We start from the raw sequence: 18,482 nt of genomic DNA on the forward strand, positions 1-18,482 counted from the left end.
CCCTCACCCTTACTTGGAGGTCTTGCTTTGTTTAACCACCTATCATAATGTTGTCTCTCTCTCTCTCTCTCTCTCTCTCTCTCTCTCTCTCTCTCTCTCTCTGTGTGTGTGTGTGTGTGTGTGTGTGTGTTTTCTCTCAAATACATAAACACATATGTTCACCAAAGGGGGAAATGTGTTATTGCTTATGGTTTTGTATATTTATTATATTTAATTAAAATGCCAAACAGTATTCTGTTCTCTGATGCAGGAATGCATTCCTGTGCTTACTGTACAGGAATTCCTTTGTAGTAGGAGTGTTATGATTTTGCCATTAATCTCATGAGGACAAATGAAAACACTCGTTTGACATTCCTCATGTTTTGTTGAGTCAAATGGGTTAACAATTGACTAATGCACCTTTTTTAATTCCATACTCTAGGAAAAAGTCTTTACTCAGGCTGGATAAGGACCTAGATGGATTTGAAGAAGAAATGGTGCACATACAAAAAATGGCTAGTTCTCTCCCACAATTCAAGGACGGCAGTGAGAAAGTCGTGATTCAACAGTGTGAAGATACAGCAGCCTTGTGGGAGAACATGAAAGCGTCTGTCACAGAGAGGTAAGAGAAAAACCCCTTCTCAATCTAAGAATGTGTCTTGTGGCTAACGTTCTGAAGTGTTTGTACTGGAAACCCATCCCCTAAACTCAGGTACAAGCACAGGGCTTCACACTAGCACTCACTGGCCAATGTCCGTCACACACACTTCTGGTACCTCCTCACACTGCCAACCTCTGTCTCTGGGTTGACTTCCCTCCCTGTTTCCTTCAGGGGGCATGCCACCTCTCTGTTGTGGGAAGTCCCTGAGCCACCATGTGCCTTCCCCTAAGCCTTCCTATGGTCCTTTCTCCGCCCCCTCTTCAGCATGTCCTGTGTGTGAATGGAACCTGCATATACAGAAGCCACCATGAAGCCAGTCTGTGACACATGATCTAGTCTAATTTCATAGGCCATAGAGCCTTCCCTAAGTTCTAGGACTAATTAGCACCTGGTTGTACTGGAAACCAAGTTAACTGCCACACCTGTTGAATTATTATTTTACTGTCTAAAAGGGCTGAGCTGACAATGAGTGGTAGAGCAAATAATCTCCGATCACATTAGTGAGGGGCTGTCTTCCAACACGTCTTGTGGTTGGAAATACTTCTATCGAATTATGAATCCTGTATATCTCTCCAGAGCGTACATGTGTCAATATGTAATCCTGTATATCTCTCCAGAGCTTACATGTGTTAACATGTAGTCCTGTATGCCTCTCCAGAGGTTACACATGTTAGCATATAATCCTGGATATGTCTCTCCAGAGCTTACATGTGTTAACATGTTCACACAATCCATAAAGGTATGAATCTGGAGCTTATTTATTTATGTGGTCTGTTTGCTGCATCATCATTCTTGGCTGTGTGATCAAGCCATGTGGAGAGGGAAAGTCCTTTTGTGACGTAGGATGGATGTGACAGCATACACAGTATTATTTTAGGCTGTTTCCCCTCTTGTCTTTCTACATAGCCTTGAACAGTGTGGAAGTGTTCTGGAGCTGTTAAGACAATATCAGAATATTAAAAACAACCTGACAGCTTTGATTCAGAAAGAAGAGGGCATAATCTCCCAGCAAGCTTCCTACATGGGGAAGGACAACCTGAAGAAGAAGAAAGCTGAGGTGAGCCCTCCTTTCTTTCCTTTTCTTCCTTTCTTCCTTTCTTCCTTTCTTCCTTCCTTCCTTCCTTCCTTCCTTCCTTCCTTCCTTCCTTTCTTTCTTTCTTTCTTTCTTTCTTTCTTTCTTTCTTTCTTTCTTTCTTTCTTTCTTTCTTTTTGTTTTTAGCTGGGGACAGAACCCAGGGCCTTGTGCTTGCTAGGCAAGCGCTCTACCACAGAGCTAAATCCCCAACCCCGAGCCCTCCTTTCAAAAGAGCTGTCCCGCGTAGTGGTGTGGCTGATGAGCCCAATGGTAAAGGGACATTATGAAAGAAATCATCTTTGGAACTTGTTTTAAAAGAATTTAGTAGTGACTCTTTTACCAAACATTGAGGAATTGATAAGATCTATCACCAGAGTTGGAAAGAAATCCGTTTCCAAGTTGGTACTGGGTTACTTTGGTTTGGGCTTTAGCACTGACTGGGACTGTGGGTCCCAGCCCTGGGGTCACCCACTGCCCCTCTATAGGACTGTAAAGTACCCTTACCCTGAGGCTTTACCTGAGAGGGAGTGTGAGTCCTCATGCAGGCCTGAGGGATGATATGGTAGGAAACCCTCCCTGTTGCTTACAGACAAGGAGGACATTACAATTCCAGTATTTATTGCCAGCCGAGTCCCCCAGCTGGCCATCTGTATTATGGCTTCACTAATCCCAGTTCGTATGCTAAGGAGAACAACATCTTTTGGACACTAGATGTCATTATTTTCTACGAATTTGCATGGTTAGACAGGAATACACCGTACTGTTGACTGGAAGACTGTAACGTCAGAATGATACCTTTCCCACTGGCTCTTGAGCTTCAAGCTATGGGGCTGTCAGACTGTCACAGCATGTACGACATGTAGCCCCCTTGATGCATTTGATTATTAGTAAGAGGTTTTATTAAACTATTTCTTTTTAAATAGATTTTTAATTTATTAGTTAATTTTGTGTGTGTGGGTGTTTGCCACTTGTATGCCTCGTGCCTGTACAGCAGTGGGCCTTAACCTGTGAGTCGCAACCCCCTGTGGGGGAGAGGCTGGGGGCAGATTGAACAACCCTTTATCAGGGCTCTCCTAAGAGCATCAGAAAGCGGATATTCACATTACAGTTCATAGCAGTAGCAAAATTATAGTTATGACGTAGCAGCAAGAATACTTTTATAGTTGGGGATTGTCACAACATGAGGAACCATACTAAAGGTTTACAGCATTAAGAAGGTTGAGAACCACTGCCGTAGAGGCCAGAAGAGTGCATTAGATCCCTTGGACCTAGAGTTACAAGCAATTGTGAGCCCCCACGTGGGTGCTGAGACTTGAACCAAGGTTCTGATAGCTGAGCCATCTCTCTAACATCCTAAACTTCCTGTTTCTTGAGATCAATTCAATGGAAGTATTTATTGACCAGATCAGCTTTTTAAATTTTTATTTTGAAAAATTTAAAGATGTTTTTATTTCATGTGTGTGGGTGTTTTGTCTGCATGAATGTGTGTACCATATGCATGCCGCTGCCCACAGAGGTCAGAAGGCATTGGAACTGGATGGTTGAGAGCCATCATGTGGATGCTGGGAACTAAACCCCGGGTCCTCTGCAGGAGCAGTCTGTGCTCTTAACCACGGAGCCATTTCTTTGTCTCCAATCAACCAGATTCTTATGAGCAATTTAGTCTTAGAACTATAGCCCCGGTGCTTCAGAGACACCAGGACTGAGTCATGGCTCTTGTCTGAGACCCATTTTCTTAGGCTGTTTCACAGAGCTGACTGACTGTATACTAAAGCAGCCTCGCTGAGAGACATTAGCTGTACAATGGTGACTGTGTGGCTGATTTCGTATCAAACGTAATCGAAGGGGGCCACCAAGATCATAAAGCAGTAGCTGGCCTTACAGACAGTCTGTTTTCCTAGTTCCATTTAGCAGAGGCAGCTAGCTCTGAGTTCACTGGTCTGTCCTAATTTCCAATGAACTTAAGCCCTAGATCCCTTGGTTCTCAGAGGTAGCTGGCCAGCAAGGGATCTGTCTCTGCCTCCCACTGTTGAGATCTGGTGATTCAAACTCAGGCCCTCCTGGCTATGTAATAAACACTTCTACTGACTTGAGTTGTCTTTTCCACTCCCTTGCTTTGGGGTTTTAGATATAAGATCTCCCTTTGTCACTCAGCAGTCTCTCACAAGGATGGCCCCTTCCTTCTGGGTAAGGCTCAGACCTGAACTTCGCAATCCTCTTACCTCAGGCTTCCGAATGCCAGGATTGAAACGTGTACTACGCCTGGTTTTGATTTCACTAGTTAAGCTTCTTATATTGAGATAATTCTTCATTCACACATAACTGTGTGTCCTAAAGAGTGCCCCTTCTCGCCCTTTACTCAGTTTCTCCAATGATGAAATCACCAAGACAATCATGAGTTCAAGCCCAACCTGGAGTATATAACCAGACTGTCCAAAAGTAACCCAGTGGGGCACGAAGGCAGAACATTTGCCTTGTATGCATGAGGCTTTAAGTTTGACTTTGGTACCAAACCCCTGAAACAAGAGTTTAAAAATGGATGCATGTTTCATACTGCAGAGTAGGGGGAAGTGAGCCAAGGCTATCATTAAAATAATACAATTCTAACAATCACCCCTGGGGAAGGCAGAACAATTACAGTCATGTTATGATCTTTTTCGTTTGCTTTACATCTGTTTACTTAGAGTGAGAGCACGCGGATGTCACAGAGCACATGTGTAGGATAACTTGCGGAAGAGCAGTCATTTGTCCTTTCCATGGGGACCTGGGGATTAAACCCAAGGCTGTGAGTCTTGGCGGCAATGGCCTTTACTCCACTAATCCCTTCCACTGGCCCTGTGATCGTTGTTTGGAGGAGGTTGAATAATAATAATGATAATAATGATAACAACAACAACAACATTAATAATAATAGAACTGTTCTCCAAGTTGCTGCTCTCTACATATATGTGTTTTGAATATATGTATCTTTCGCTTTTTATTTTAACAGATTGAAACTGTCAAAGAAGAATTCAGCAACCATTTAGAAGTTGTAGACAAGATAAATCAGATTTGTAAAAACCTACAATATCATCTAAATAAGATGAAGACTTTTGAAGACCCCCCTTTTGAAAAAGAAGCTAATGCTATTGTGGATAGATGGCTTGATGTATGTGACCGGTTAATTAACTAAAAATTATGTTTCGTAATAAATTGATATTTAGCAAGACTGTCTTCAGTATTCTTATGATACTGAAAGTTTAAGCTGTTGTTCTTTATAAAAAAAGTATTTTTTGGGGTTGGGGATTTAGCTCAGTGGTAGAGCGCTTGCCTAGGAAGCGCAAGGCCCTGGGTTCGGTCCCCAGCTCCGGAAAAAAAAGAACCAAAAAAAAAATTATTTTTTTACTTTTTTTGTACAAAAATGTAATATAATAACTTAGGAATTAATTTCCTCTCAGAGTTAGACATTACTAACAAATAGGACCTTAGTCTTCCTGATTTTGTGTGTGTGTGTGTGTGTGCATGTGTGTGTGTGTGTGTGTGTGTGTGTGTTCATGAGGCATCATGGTGCACACCTGTAATCTCAGCACTTGGGAAGTAGTAATAAAAAGATAATGAATTGACAGCTAATCTGAGCTTGATGAGAGCCTCTCTCCAAAAAATAAAAATAACCAGGCAAGGGTATATGCTGCTAATACAAGCACTTGGGTGTTAAAAGGCAAATTGATCTCTGTGAGTTCAAGGCCAGCCTGGTCTACACAGAGTTTCAGGTCAGCCAATGCTTCATAGTGAGTCTTTGTCTCCAAAAAAACAAAACACAAAAAAACTTTAAAATTGTATTCAATATGTTGAAAATAAATTAGTCAACATGACCTTTCATGCAGAATCTTAATATTTAACTGTACACTTGATGCATTTGTAGTTTAATTTAATACTCTTACCAGTTACAAACTAAGTTATCTGTATTTTTTTTGTTTAATCAGATAATTTTATTGATTGATTGATTGATTGATTGATTGAGACAGGGTCTTGCTATGTAGTGCAGGCTTGGTTTTAACTTACTACGAAGCCCAGGATGGCCCCAGACTTGCACTGAGACTCCTGCCTCGTTCTCCTCAGTGTCTTTAGAGCCACATGCCACCATGCCCTTCTTGAGACAAGGCCTTATGTAGTATAGCCTGACCTCGATCCTCTAGTGATCTTCCAGAGTTGCTTTGAATTACAGGCATGCTATAGCAAGTCTGCTGAGTTTTCCTTTTTAAAGAGACAGGGCAACATGATATACAAAAGTAATTTTTTTGTTGATGAATCAGACGATTAGCTTCTATTAAAATATTTCAAAACAAGTTAATGAAACAATGTTCTCCATTATTTTTTATTTACAATCGGCTGTAGATAAATGAGAAGACAGAAGAATACGGTGAAAATCTTGGCCGAGCACTGGCATTGTGGGACAAACTTTCCAACATAAAAAACAACATTGACGAGTGGACTAAAAAGGTCCTTGGGAAGACAGGACCCCACGAGCTGACTGAGGAGGACAGAGAAAGGCTGAAGGTAACTCAACCTGGAAAGTCAGGTGCCTTGGCTACATGCTGTTGACACCTCAATGTTGCCTTTGCCTTTTTGCATCAGGGTAGAATAGTTGCATTGAAACAATGTATTTCCCTCCATTTCTCTGAGAGGGCTCTCAGCTCCATTGATTGGTCTGTAAAATCCAGGCAAATATTTGCATGTATGATTAGACTGGGATTCACAGACAACCAAGGGCTTTGTGGACCCTTGGGTGAGAAAGGGTTTCAACAAAAAGAAAGTCGATTTTTAAAAACAAAACAAAACAAATAAAAACAAAACAGTGCTCTCAATTCGGCATTTGGAAAGAGTCTGAGTAACCTCCTTTGATGTAGGAAGAGTTGTTTCTGTTGTAGCTGGGTGTAGCTCAGAGGTACAGTGCCTCTCTAGCATGCTGGAGGCTCTGAGTTCAATGTCAGTGCCACAGTTGGGAACTCTTTCTCACTTATTTGTTTAATGTCATAATTTGCACAAGATCTTTCTAGATCAGAAAACATTTAGATACGGGCAGGTAAGTGTGATTCAGTATAGTTCAAAAAATATGGGTATGTATTTATCTAAAGCTTTGACTCTCATTATCACTCAACTTCTTGCATTTTATTCAAGTATTTTAAATCATGTATTTTTCTACATGATAGGAAAAGTTTTTAAAATGTAAGGTTGATTTCCAGTTTCCTGGACAATTGGGATGGGTATAAAACTGGTCATCTCTAAGGGTCTTTTAGATGCGTCTTAAATTATAAGTTATTTTCAAATGTAGTCAAGCACTATATATATACAGCCAGCCTATGAGCCAGATTCCAAGGGTACACGTGCTCATTCAGAATTTGTATATGCATAGCCAAGACATTAGCTATGTTTTTCAGCCATGCAAACAGCCTCTTGGCACAAGCCTTACTTCACCCTGTTGTCTTGAGAGGAGACTCTTCCCTTGGCTATCATTTGCCCTACCCGTAAGGTGTTTGGGTTTCTTATTCTTCAGACCATTAGAAAAACAAAGGATTAGGAGAAGTTCAAGAACTCCTTCGAGTTTCTGCACATCTACAATAAGAATCACAGGTCCCCGAAAGTGAGATGAAATAACGATATTTCTCTTTAAAACCTTCTATTTTAGGAGGAGTTAAAAGTCCACGAAGAGCAAACTGCAGAATTTTCTAGAAGAGTGGCTGACATACAGTCGCTGCTTCAGAGTAATGAGAAGCCACTTGAACTGCAGGTACGGGAATTTTGATTCAGGTCGCAACGGCACATTTTCTGTCCCTTTGAAAATGGCATCTGCAATTCACACATTCTAAATTTAAATAGAAAATGAAATTAGAATGATTACTTATTTGTGCTCAATTAAAATGTTAAGAATCTGCCTAGGCAGCGTGCCGACCACATTCAGTGTGATAATGTTATGCGTTTGCACTCTTTCTCTCCCTGTACTTCCTTGCATGCCCACCGTGTGGAGAAGTGCTGGTTGTGATCACACGTGAAGTGACTAACTTTCCCATGTGTGTGTAGGGAGGAGACTCTGTCTTGAGTAGGGTCATTGGATTGCCTCGAGGATGATTTTCTGTTGGGTGAAGAGACTTCTCAGTTTCATTTGGATGAAGGGATGTGGTGTTTATACACGAGCTCTTGGGCAGGCCTCGTGGATGGCACCTTATCTGCACAGCCTACTAGTTCTGTATCCTGGACAAGCTGCTCAGTCCTCTTCAGTCTGCGTGTGAAGTGCTCACACCTCCTGCCGAACACATAGAAAAGCCATCAGTGCTAGCCAGTGAGGTGATGCGTGCCTGGAATCCCAATACTGGGGAGGCTGAGGCAGGAGGATCATGAGTTGGAGACTAGTGAGATCCGGTAAATAAGCAGAGCAAGGCTATTAATGTTCTCTCCATATTTTAATCTCATTTATGTGCTTAGAAATAGGTTTTCTCTTATGAGCACCATAACATTTCTGTTTGCACGCTAGACACAGTTTATTTGGGAAAGAGGCTTAAAATTACTCTTAGAAAATATCCGTTTCTGTTTTTGCATATAGTTTTTGTTGCCTGCTTTCTTTCTTCCTTCCTTCCTTTCTTTCTTCCTTCCTTCCTTCCTTCCTTCCTTCCTTTCTTTCTTTCTTTCTTTCTTTCTTTCTTTCTTTCTTTTTTGGAGACAGAGTTTCTCTGTGTATGCCTCGCTGACCTGGGGCTCGCTCTGGAGACCAGGCTAGAATCGGAGAACTACCCAACACTGCAGGAGTCAAAGGTGTGCGCCACAACTACACCCAGCCTTAGTTCTTCTTTCTTTTAAGGCATCAATAAGAATCCTTTTCACTCTCAGATGAAGCGTTGTCAGTTTATTCTGTGGCGCTTGCCTGAGGTATGCCGAAACAGGCTCCTTACCGCACGCTGCCTGCGTTTGGTGATTTCAGGTCATGGAGTCCTCTGTCCTGAGCAAGATGAAAGATATAAAAGTACATGTCACAGGAGCCTCCAACAGCTCCGGGCCCTGTGGAAACACAGCTGAGCTGAGAGAGGATCTGGACCAGGCCAAGACCCAGATGGGAATGACTGAGTCTCTCCTGAATGCCCTGTCTCCCTCTGATAGCCTGGAGATCTTCACGAAGCTTGAGGTACCGCCCAAAATATATACTGGTGGTTACTGGTGATCAGACCTTGTTTACACTCTGTATTGTTTATATATATTGGTGGTACTAGTGATTATAGTTAGGCAAGAGCTCCTCCCAACCACTGAGATTTCTCTTAGCGCTTACTATTGGTGATCTCGGCCTTGTGTAGTTAGTGAAAATAGTGGGGAGGAGGGGAACCGAGGGTGGGTATTGTGGGCCAGTGAGACAGCTCAGGAAGTGCCCCAAGCCTGGTGGCCTGAGTTCAATCCCCTGAACCCACACAACATTTCCCATGCCCACAGTGGCACCAACACACACATCCAATAAATAAGTGTAAAAACGTCAACGGCACTGTACTATATAGGTTGGCTGTGAAATAGAAAGCAGAGTTACTCAACTAAAAATTGTTTGGACTTAGAAAAATAATGAAAATCTCTGTGGCCAGGGAGATGGCTTGGTTGTCTGTGTCCTCATCATGTACGCAGGAAGGACCTGCGTTCAGATCCCTAGCATCCATGTTTTTTTAAAAAAAAAATAAAAAAAATAAAAAAAATAAGACAAACATGGTAACTTTAGTACAGGGGGAGCTGAGACAAGGGAGTCACGGGCCAGCCAACCAACCAGTCAGTGAGCTACAAGTTCGGTGACCTCAATAGCAATAAGTTAATAATTAAAGCAACAATAATAACAGTACTGTGGAGAATAATCAAGGAAGACATCTGAGGTTGACCTAACACACAGTGGCACACACATGTATGTATACACCAGCACATACATGTACATGCAGACATGTATGTAATTAGGAGCTCACGAGCTTTCAGGGAAGTGAGCCAGTTTGAGGATGAAGCGACTGGCTTATTCTGTGTGCAGGAAATCCAGCAGCAGATCCTGCAGCAGAAGCACAGTATGACGATCCTGGAAAATCAAATAGGCTGCCTCACTCCAGAGCTCTCCGAACTGAAAAAGCAATATGCGAGTGTCAGCAACTTATTTAACACCAAAAAGAATGCCCTGCAGGATCACTTTGCCACGTTCCTCAACGGTGAGCACGAGGTGTCTCGAACACTATTTCTGGCAGTCCTGAAATATGAATTTGGAAATAGCACTGTGGGCCCAAAGACTGATCTAAACTCGCCTTCCAGATAGCTTGTACAGACTGTATTTAAAGGGATAATATTTGAATAAATTCTTGGGATGGGAGCACTGTTGATGCCCGGTATAAGTAAAATCCCTTTCTGCAAGCCTTAAATCTCTGTTTTAAATCACTGGGGCCATGTGGTCACCGTGGGCCTGTCTGTGGGTGTGTCTGTGAGCACTGTGTCTCTGCTGATGTCCTGTGTGCTTAGAAAGGTGTTTGTGCAAAAAATACACCGGATTGCTCTCTGTACTCCACTGGTCCTCTGCACTGGGTCTAAGAATGTGTTGTGGCTTTGGCCACTGCCGTAGGAAGCAAGTTCCTAGTCCCTTGTGTGTCAAGTATAGGAATTACTGTCTGAATACATGGAAGCTTTTTCCTTTTCCTCTACAGAGCAGTGTAAGAACTTTAATGACTGGTTCAGCAACATCAAAACGAATCTTAAGGAGTGTTTTGAACCACCAGAAACAAAACTGAGCATGGAACAAAAGCTGCAAAAACTTTCTGTAAGACACAAATGCCAAAAACTTATCAAGACCAAAATGTTTACAAGAGCTCTTTACTCCGTTTCCTGGGGTGACCTTGAGTCCCTGTGTTTAACCGATTCTCCCAACTCTGACCCCAGTAGCCGGGGCTTCTGACTTTGTTTACAGTACACTATGTTCTTAAGTTCATTGGTAGTTCCAGGCACTTCCCCCTTTCCCAGCCTCAGGGACAGCAATGTTCATGGATACTCAAGTCCTTTATTTACAATGATTTTTATATATCTGTATATGTTTATATATCTGTATATGTTTTCCCACATGACTATTGCTGTCCTAGTTAATGCACTGTTTGATGGGGCTCCAATTCCCTCTACTGATGTCCTGTGTCCTTGGAAAGGAGTCTGCAGAAAAAAAATACCACATCACTCTCTGTACTTATTTGGTCCCCAGCACCGGGTTCAGGAATGCGTCGTTGCATCCCTTCTGCTCACTTTTACATTTGCTCACTTCATGGGCCTCAGAAATTGATGCCCAGACCTTGAGACATGAACTCTGGGATGGGGGGAATCTGGGCAAAGGTAAATAAAGAATAATGTGTTCAGTTTCACGTATGATTGCCAGAAGGAGAACGAAGAAAGTATTTATGAGAACTGAAGCACCACTGAGATAGGAGTCGTCAGCTTTCTCTGTCTTGGTCCCATGCGAGCATTGGGTCATATTGTGGTATTATTGCTTGATATAGGCCTCAGAAAGTCAGTTGCAAATACAGACACAGACACAGGCACACACACACACACACACACACACACACACACACACACACACACACACACCACGTGCACACATAGACACACACACCTCCATTCTAGAACTATTGGAAATGATCTGTCATTGCTGTCAGCCATGTTGTTCTAGCCCAAGGGCGTGGCAGACACATTTTGACCTCACTGTAGAAGTAACTGATTTTTTTTTTTTTGTATTTCTTAAGGATTTCTTGACTCTTGGAGGAGGAAATAGTAAAATACAGCAGGTGGAGACCGTTCTACAGCACGTGAAGATGCTCCTACCCAAAGCTCACGTGAAGGAGCTTGACAGCTGGCTCAGGAGTCAGGAACTGGAATTAGAGAACATGGAGTCCGTATGCCAGGCCCGAGCAGGGGAACTGACCAGCTCCTTCCAACAGCTGCTGAGGTGGGATACTGTGGTAGTGCTTTCCAGTTCACCACAGCATAGGCTATACATATGCTGGCACAGTCAATGCCTGCCAGTTTCCCAAGTGAAGTAGATACAGTTGTTCCTTGCTGCCTCTAGCTTCACTGGTTCGTGGGAGCCCGTGGTTGCTCAAGCCCTTTCTGGAAATGGCATGATATTTGCAATACTAGATGCACAGTCTTTATTTAAACCATCTGTAGATTTCTCATAACGGCTAATGCAATGTAAGTGCTATCTAAATGGTTGGTATACTGTGCATTTAAGGATTGTGGACAAGAAAGAGAAAAGGCTGTATGTACCTTTCAAGACAGACACAACTTGTTATCAAATAATTTTGATCTGTTGTCACTGTGATCCATTGGATTTGGGTCTTACTCATATAAAAGTATACATTAAAAAAACACTGATTTAAAAAAAATAAAATAAAAAAGCCACCTAAAATCTGGGGTTGGGGATTTAGCTCAGCGGTAGAGCACTTGCCTAGCAAGCGCAAGGCCCTGAGTTCGGTCCCCAGCTCCGAAAAAAAGAAAAAAAACGTTTATGAATGTAGCTTGTGCACCCCGTGTATGCCTGGTGCCCACCGAGGTCAGAAGAGAATGTCAACTCCACAGGAACTGGGGTTATAGATGGTTTTAAGCTGCCACGTGGGTGCTGGGAACTGAACCCAGCTCCTTTGAAAAAGCAAGGGCTCTTAACTGTCACTCCATCTCTCCAGCCCCTGTGTACCTCCCCTCATTGGTACAACATCTAAGGCCTCAAGCGTTCTACCTTTAAGCTGAGACACTGACTGTAACGTCTAAATCCAGGTTCTATGCTGGGAATACAAAACTTTAGGGGATTCTTCAAGCTATCTAAAATGGCAGTTGTTTGGAAGAGAGTCCACGTTGTCTCTTGGCCGGTCAGTTTCCTGCATTTGTTTGCTTCTTTGCCTTCGTGAATATAGGCAATAATTATTTAAGTTTGGATATGTATCAAGTCAAAGTGTGTGTTTTAAATAAGCAGTAAAAACCGAGTTGCCCGTATCACCCCTGGTTTCCGCCCAGTCATCTTTTCTTATATTATGTTCTAATGTGGGAATTGGCTTTGTAGATTGGAAGATGACTGCAGAAGCCTAAGTAAGTGGTTGACTAATCACGAGGAGAATTGGAAAGAAGTGGAGGCATCGGGGGAGAGGACGGATCTGTTTTCCCAAGTGTTAACTCGGAAGAGGTATGGCGACCATCACCGAAATGTATTGTTTGGGAGTGTGCTTTCTCCACTGGGCTCCAATAAACTGTCAATGGTATTTGGAAATTACAGGGAGCAGTTTGAGACCGTGGCCCAGCTGACTGACTCTCTGAAGGAGCTTGGGCTCACCGAGGGAGAAGAGACAATCAAAGAATCAACACATCTGATTGATAGATACCAGACTTTATTGAGGCAATTACGTGAGATTGAGGAAGAGTCTAACTTACCAGCTGCCGAAGACCAGAGCTTTAATGATCTTGCCCATGATGTAATTCACTGGATCAAAGAGATTAAAGAGTCCCTTATGGCTCTGAATTCATCAGAAGGCCAAATGCCCCTTGAAGAAAGAATCCAAAAAATAAAGGTATAACCGTGGAAACCAAATTCGAGAGGTCAGAGTGAACTCTCATTTTGAAAAGCTTCAGAGGAGAACTGCAAAGATTTCTTCCTTAGTAGGAAATAAGGATCAATGCAGGGTGGTTGAAGAAATTCAAATCTCGGAGCTTACAAAAAGAGAAGGGCGGGGATGGGTCTAAAATGAATGCATATGAAAAAGGAAAAGTATGTTCTTCTCTTCCAAGAGGGCAGTAGCCAGTTGTTCATCATCCCTGTAGCAGGTGGAAATAAAGGTGCTACTTAGAGCACAGCAGGCAGGAGTCTGGGAGGATGCAAAGTCATCTGTGTCAGGAGATCTGAAGACTTGGCAAGGTGAAGGGTGGGAGTCGAGAGGAATCTTGGGAGTAGGTAACTCTGCTCATATAGCATGAGGGCTGTACAGTGAGTATGGGGTGAGGCAGGGGACTCTCTAGAGCTTAGACTTCATCCAAGAGGAGAGTCGCTAAACAAGACTTGTTAAAAACGGCAGGGATAGCGTGTAGGTATGTACTGGAATCGTGTCTGTGGGGGCATCATGGCAGGAAGCAGCCACCGAGGAGTAGTGAGCTACAAGGGTTGCTAAGAGTGACTGTTCAGAATTACTGCCACACATCTCCAGACATGGTTTCACCAGACAGTGTGAGCCCCAAGTGGTTGCTTCCAAGACAAATACTCAGTTTTAACAGAGCAAAGCAGGGACAAGGAGCTGGGAACTAGCCCTGGGAAAAAAGCTCACAGGAAGGACACATGAGTCTTTTAGATACATAAAGGAATCTGTTCAGTTTGTCACCTCTGACTCTCCATGTCAATGTTAAGAAGTGGCCAGGAAGGAATATTTGTAAGGGTTTTTGAAAATCAAGGGTGAGCAGACATACAGTTAGTTCAAACCAACACTTCTTTATTAAGTCTCAGCTGTGTACACCGTGAAGGGGGGAGGTGTCTATCTTTGGAGCATACGTAAAACGAAAAGGTTATTACTAAATAGACTATAGTGAGCATCGTGGTATAGGTCTGACAAAAAAGATTTCGTATCTGATATCTGAGAGTAATTCAGATGAAGTTATAGAACCATCTTAATTCCAGGAAATCATTGCCCTGAAGGCTGAAGGGGACGCTAAAATCCAGACGGTCATGAGACGAGCGGAACACTGTGAGACCCCGCTGGGTCAGGAGACCCTTGGGGACCTCAGCAAACAGTGGGACAGCACGCTCCTTCTGGCCAATGCATACCTAAGGTAACGGCTGGCTGCCTTCCTCTACTAGTAAAACCGGAAGAAGTGTTTTCCCTGCCACCTGGGTGTGGATGAGGCATCTACTGGTGAGAAGTCAGTGAGGGGTGGCCACAGTGGCGTAGCTCTCCAGAAGAGCCAAGAGAGGCTTGGTAGTCTCAGTGACACTGTTTAGGATGGCTGACGCCTTGACTTGTGGGGCTCTTAGCAACAGGTTAATTTTGTCTTTCCCCCCTGCTCCCGTGCTAATGCCTTCCCTGGATAGCATCCACATGGGAAGAATGCGGAATAATGAATCCTTTTAAATCTTAGTCTAAGAAATTCTCATGTGTAAACATTGCTGAATATAGGATGAATCCTATAAACGTATTTCTGGTGCAGATTTTGTTGTTGTTGAAAATGACGTGTGTGTGTGTGTGTGTGTGTGTGTTTATGCATGCATGTGATGTGTGGAGGCCTGAGGTCAACTTCAGATGGTGGTCTTGGGCACATCTACCTTGTTTTTGAGATAGCCTTCCTCACGGGCTTGGAATTGTCAAGTAGATTAGGCTGGCTGGCCAGTGAGCCCTAGGCTTCCTCTATCCTTTCTTTCTCTCTTTCTCTCTTTCTCTCTTTCTCTCTCTCCCTCTTTCTTTCTTTCTTTCTTTTCAATTTTCTTTCTTTCTTTTTCAATTTTTTACTGGATATTTTTTTATTTACATTTCAAATGTCATTCCTTTTCCTGGTTTCCTGTCCATAACCACCCCCCCCCATCACATTTCCACTTCTTCCATGAGGCTGTTTCCCCCACCCATCCACCCACCCCTTCCTGCCTCCCCACCCTGACATTCCCCTACAAGGGCCTCTCCTCCCATTCATGCCCAACAAGGCCATCCTCTGCCACATATACAGCTGGAGCAATAGGTCTGTCCACATGTACTCTTTGGATGGTGGCATCCACCGTTCTAACACAGTGGTTATAGGTTTGTGCTACCACACTTGAATCTTTCTTTCTTTCTCTAACATTGGGTTCTGAGGGTTGGACTCCCGTGCTTGCCAGGCAGGCTCTTGACCTGCCCTCCCTCTCTCAGGCCACTTGTTTTAGTTTTATATAGGTGTAAAGTAGCACATTGTAGCTTATTGAAGTATAATAAACATTGCTGGAACTAGTTTAAAAGTAAAACGTTATTTTGTAACAAATATCAGTTGTGTAACAACACTTATCCCAAGGGAATACTCAGATAACTTCTGAGCAAAGTAAGCTCAGTGCTGTTCAAGGGGTTGGAGTGTTAACCGGGGTCTTGGGAAATAATATGCATTGATATTACTTCAGAGCCACTTAGGAATAATGTGTGTTGAATAGAGTATACAAAATGCTCCTTCGTTTTGCTTAGTGCCATTCCATCTGTAAACTCTTTTTGTAACATTTAGCCATCAAGAAAAGCTTGTACTTGAAGGAGAAAAGTATCTGCAGAGTAAGGAGGACCTGAGGCTGGTGCTCACAGAACTGAAGAAGCAGCAAGAAGCAGGCTTTGCCCTACAGCCTGGGTTGCCAGAGAAGCAAGCCCAGTTAAAGATCTACAAGAAATTCCTCCAGAAAGCCCAAGATTTGACATCCTTGCTAGAGGAGCTAAAATCTCAGGGCAATTACCTCTTGGAGTGCACTAAAAATCCTAGCTTCAGCGAGGAGCCGTGGCTGGAAGTGAAGCACCTGCACGAGAGCCTTCTCCAGCAGCTCCAGGTGAGACGGATGGACAGAAACAATCCTGTGACAGGGACTGTGACAGCCACGACAGGACATTCTTCTGCAAAGCTGGTGCTTGGATGTTGCTCTTTTGCTGAACCCAAGGCTTTCAGTGGGTTTCAGTTGTACATGAAAATGCCAACTCTGAAGAAGGGAGGAATCTCCCCTGATCACTTTTAATAGAGAAAGCCATCATATGATGATTATGATATTATTTCCTCTTGTTGAAATCCCCCTTGTCAGTAGTCAGGTAGCTTAAAGTTCCTTAGTAATCTCTATGAAGATGGCTATGTAAGCAATAGTCACCCATCAATGCATGCATCCCTCTATCTATTTATCTATCATCCATCCATCATCCATCCATCATCCATCCATCCATCCATGCATGCATCCATCCATCTATGGATTCACCCATCTATCCATCCATCCTTCCATCTGTCCATCCACTAACTCATCTCCCTATCTACCTATTTATCCATCCATTCATCTGCCTTCCCTATCCATCTATTCATCCACTCACTTGTCAAATTTATCCATCAACAGATGCGTCCACTCATCCACCTACCACCCACCACTGATACGCTTAGTCATATATCATTTATCCACCCACTCATGTTCCTCCCTCAAATCTTTCCACACAATCTGCAATAGAATGAGTTGAGATAAATTGTCCCCTTGTTATGACAGAGTCCACTCTTTCAGTAAAACTAACTTTAATCCCTTAAACATTGGAAGCCAGCTTCAGTATAAGGATGACCTGATCAAGAAATCCAGAGTATCCAAATACTGGGATGTGGGCACAGGCTGGGGTGCCTACTTGGGTGGATCGTCCTTCCACAGGTTACTTCTGCTAGTGTCTAATAAGGTGTGGTCTTCTTCCTTCTCAACCCAGGGAGATAACCTGAAGATGGTTTGCTTTTGAGTTAGGATTACTTCTTCCCAACACAAATTTGCTTTTTATTCTCAGGAGAGGATCCTGGAGTTGTTGGTTGGTCTCTTACAGTCTCATTTTAAGATGCAAACTCTTCTTTTTAAAGCAACAATGAAACCTTACTTATTAATGTTTGTGATTTAGTGATATAATTTGTAGTCATCTCGTTTTTATAATTCTCTTGGTCAATTGCCTTTAGGAAGGAAATTAAGGAAAGGAAGCATGCAAAGAGCAAATGTTTTATTAAGTAATTTTTATCGGGAGGTAGAGACTTTGTGGTGACATATTTTAAACACAAACAACTCTGGGTCAGTTAATGGGCATATTCTTGTTTCAATATGAAATCTTGTAAAGTAAGTCTGTGTGAATTATATAATTACTTTCTGAGTGAAAAAAAAAACGTAAGTATTTTCTTTTTTTTTTTTTTTTTCTGGAGCTGGGGACCGAACCCAGGGCCTTGCGCTTGCTAGGCAAGCGCTCTACCACTGAGCTAAATCCCCAACCCCCCGTAAGTATTTTCTTAATTGTCAATGGTCTTATTTTTAGGATTCTGTGCAGAAATTAGAGGGTCATGTTCAAGAACACAGTTCATACCAGGTTTGCCTCGCAGACCTAAACGCCACACTGGATGACATCTCCAAGGAATATTTCAGTCTTTGTGATGGATCTAAGAACCAAATAATGGTTAAGGAGAGAATGCAGAAATTACAGGTATTGAGCAGCGTCCAAACATAATACACATTTTTTAAGGGGAAAAAAATCAATATTCCAGACAACTTTGACTTCTCAGTAACTTTGAGCAAAGAAATTCAAGTGCTATTTAGAAAGGCCTCAGCAGTTTGGAAGGGGCAGGGGGCGTGGTCCTCTAGTGGTAAGATCCATTGGTGAAGCCATTTGAACAGTGATTCTGTGGGCCCTTGATTCTGTGGGCCCTTGGAAGAGATAGTTCTACCTGTGACTAGCCTGTCGCCCTTCATTATTTTCATTTCATAAACAACATAATTCCAGGGGATTCTGAGAAGCCAAAGGGTGAAGGCAGCATAGTGTGACCTCGGGGAAGTGCACCCATTTGCATTCTCCAGCTTGGGCCAATAGGCATTGCTTAGACTTTACCCTGGCAGTTTTAGTCCTGGTAGAGCCTGAGAGGCTCCCTCCCTCTTTCCCTGCAACAGCCGGCGCCCTCTAGTGGGCATCGGGGGCCTTATCACCCCTGCAAACCACCTTTGGTTTCCCACCACTTTTGCAATCAGTGCAGCAGGCCTGTGTCGTGCCCTGTATAAAATTAGCTTTTATTTTTAAA

General features: G+C 42.9%; 1 protein-coding gene across 16 annotated transcripts in view; it reads left to right on the top strand.

The window, feature by feature from the left end:
* The window catches only part of Syne2 (spectrin repeat containing nuclear envelope protein 2), a 311,183-nt gene that overhangs the window by 126,064 nt on the left and 166,637 nt on the right, over positions 1 to 18,482 (top strand). For all 16 annotated transcript variants that reach the window (XR_015622059.1, XR_015622060.1, NM_001427326.1 and 13 more), the window contains 14 exon segments: positions 422 to 601; positions 1,547 to 1,697; positions 4,705 to 4,863; positions 6,090 to 6,251; positions 7,381 to 7,482; positions 8,668 to 8,868; positions 9,736 to 9,907; positions 10,394 to 10,506; positions 11,474 to 11,676; positions 12,787 to 12,906; positions 12,997 to 13,288; positions 14,383 to 14,534; positions 15,939 to 16,248; positions 17,729 to 17,893. Coding sequence is in view for 14 of the 16 variants with exons in the window: in NM_001427326.1 (NP_001414255.1) it covers positions 422 to 601; positions 1,547 to 1,697; positions 4,705 to 4,863; positions 6,090 to 6,251; positions 7,381 to 7,482; positions 8,668 to 8,868; positions 9,736 to 9,907; positions 10,394 to 10,506; positions 11,474 to 11,676; positions 12,787 to 12,906; positions 12,997 to 13,288; positions 14,383 to 14,534; positions 15,939 to 16,248; positions 17,729 to 17,893 (2,482 nt within the window). In the remaining 2 variants the exon portion in view is untranslated.

Source organism: Rattus norvegicus, chromosome 6, assembly GCF_021556685.1.
Source record: "Rattus norvegicus strain SHRSP/BbbUtx chromosome 6, alternate assembly SHRSP_T2T, whole genome shotgun sequence".
In the NCBI taxonomy this organism is placed as follows: Eukaryota; Metazoa; Chordata; class Mammalia; order Rodentia; family Muridae; genus Rattus; species Rattus norvegicus.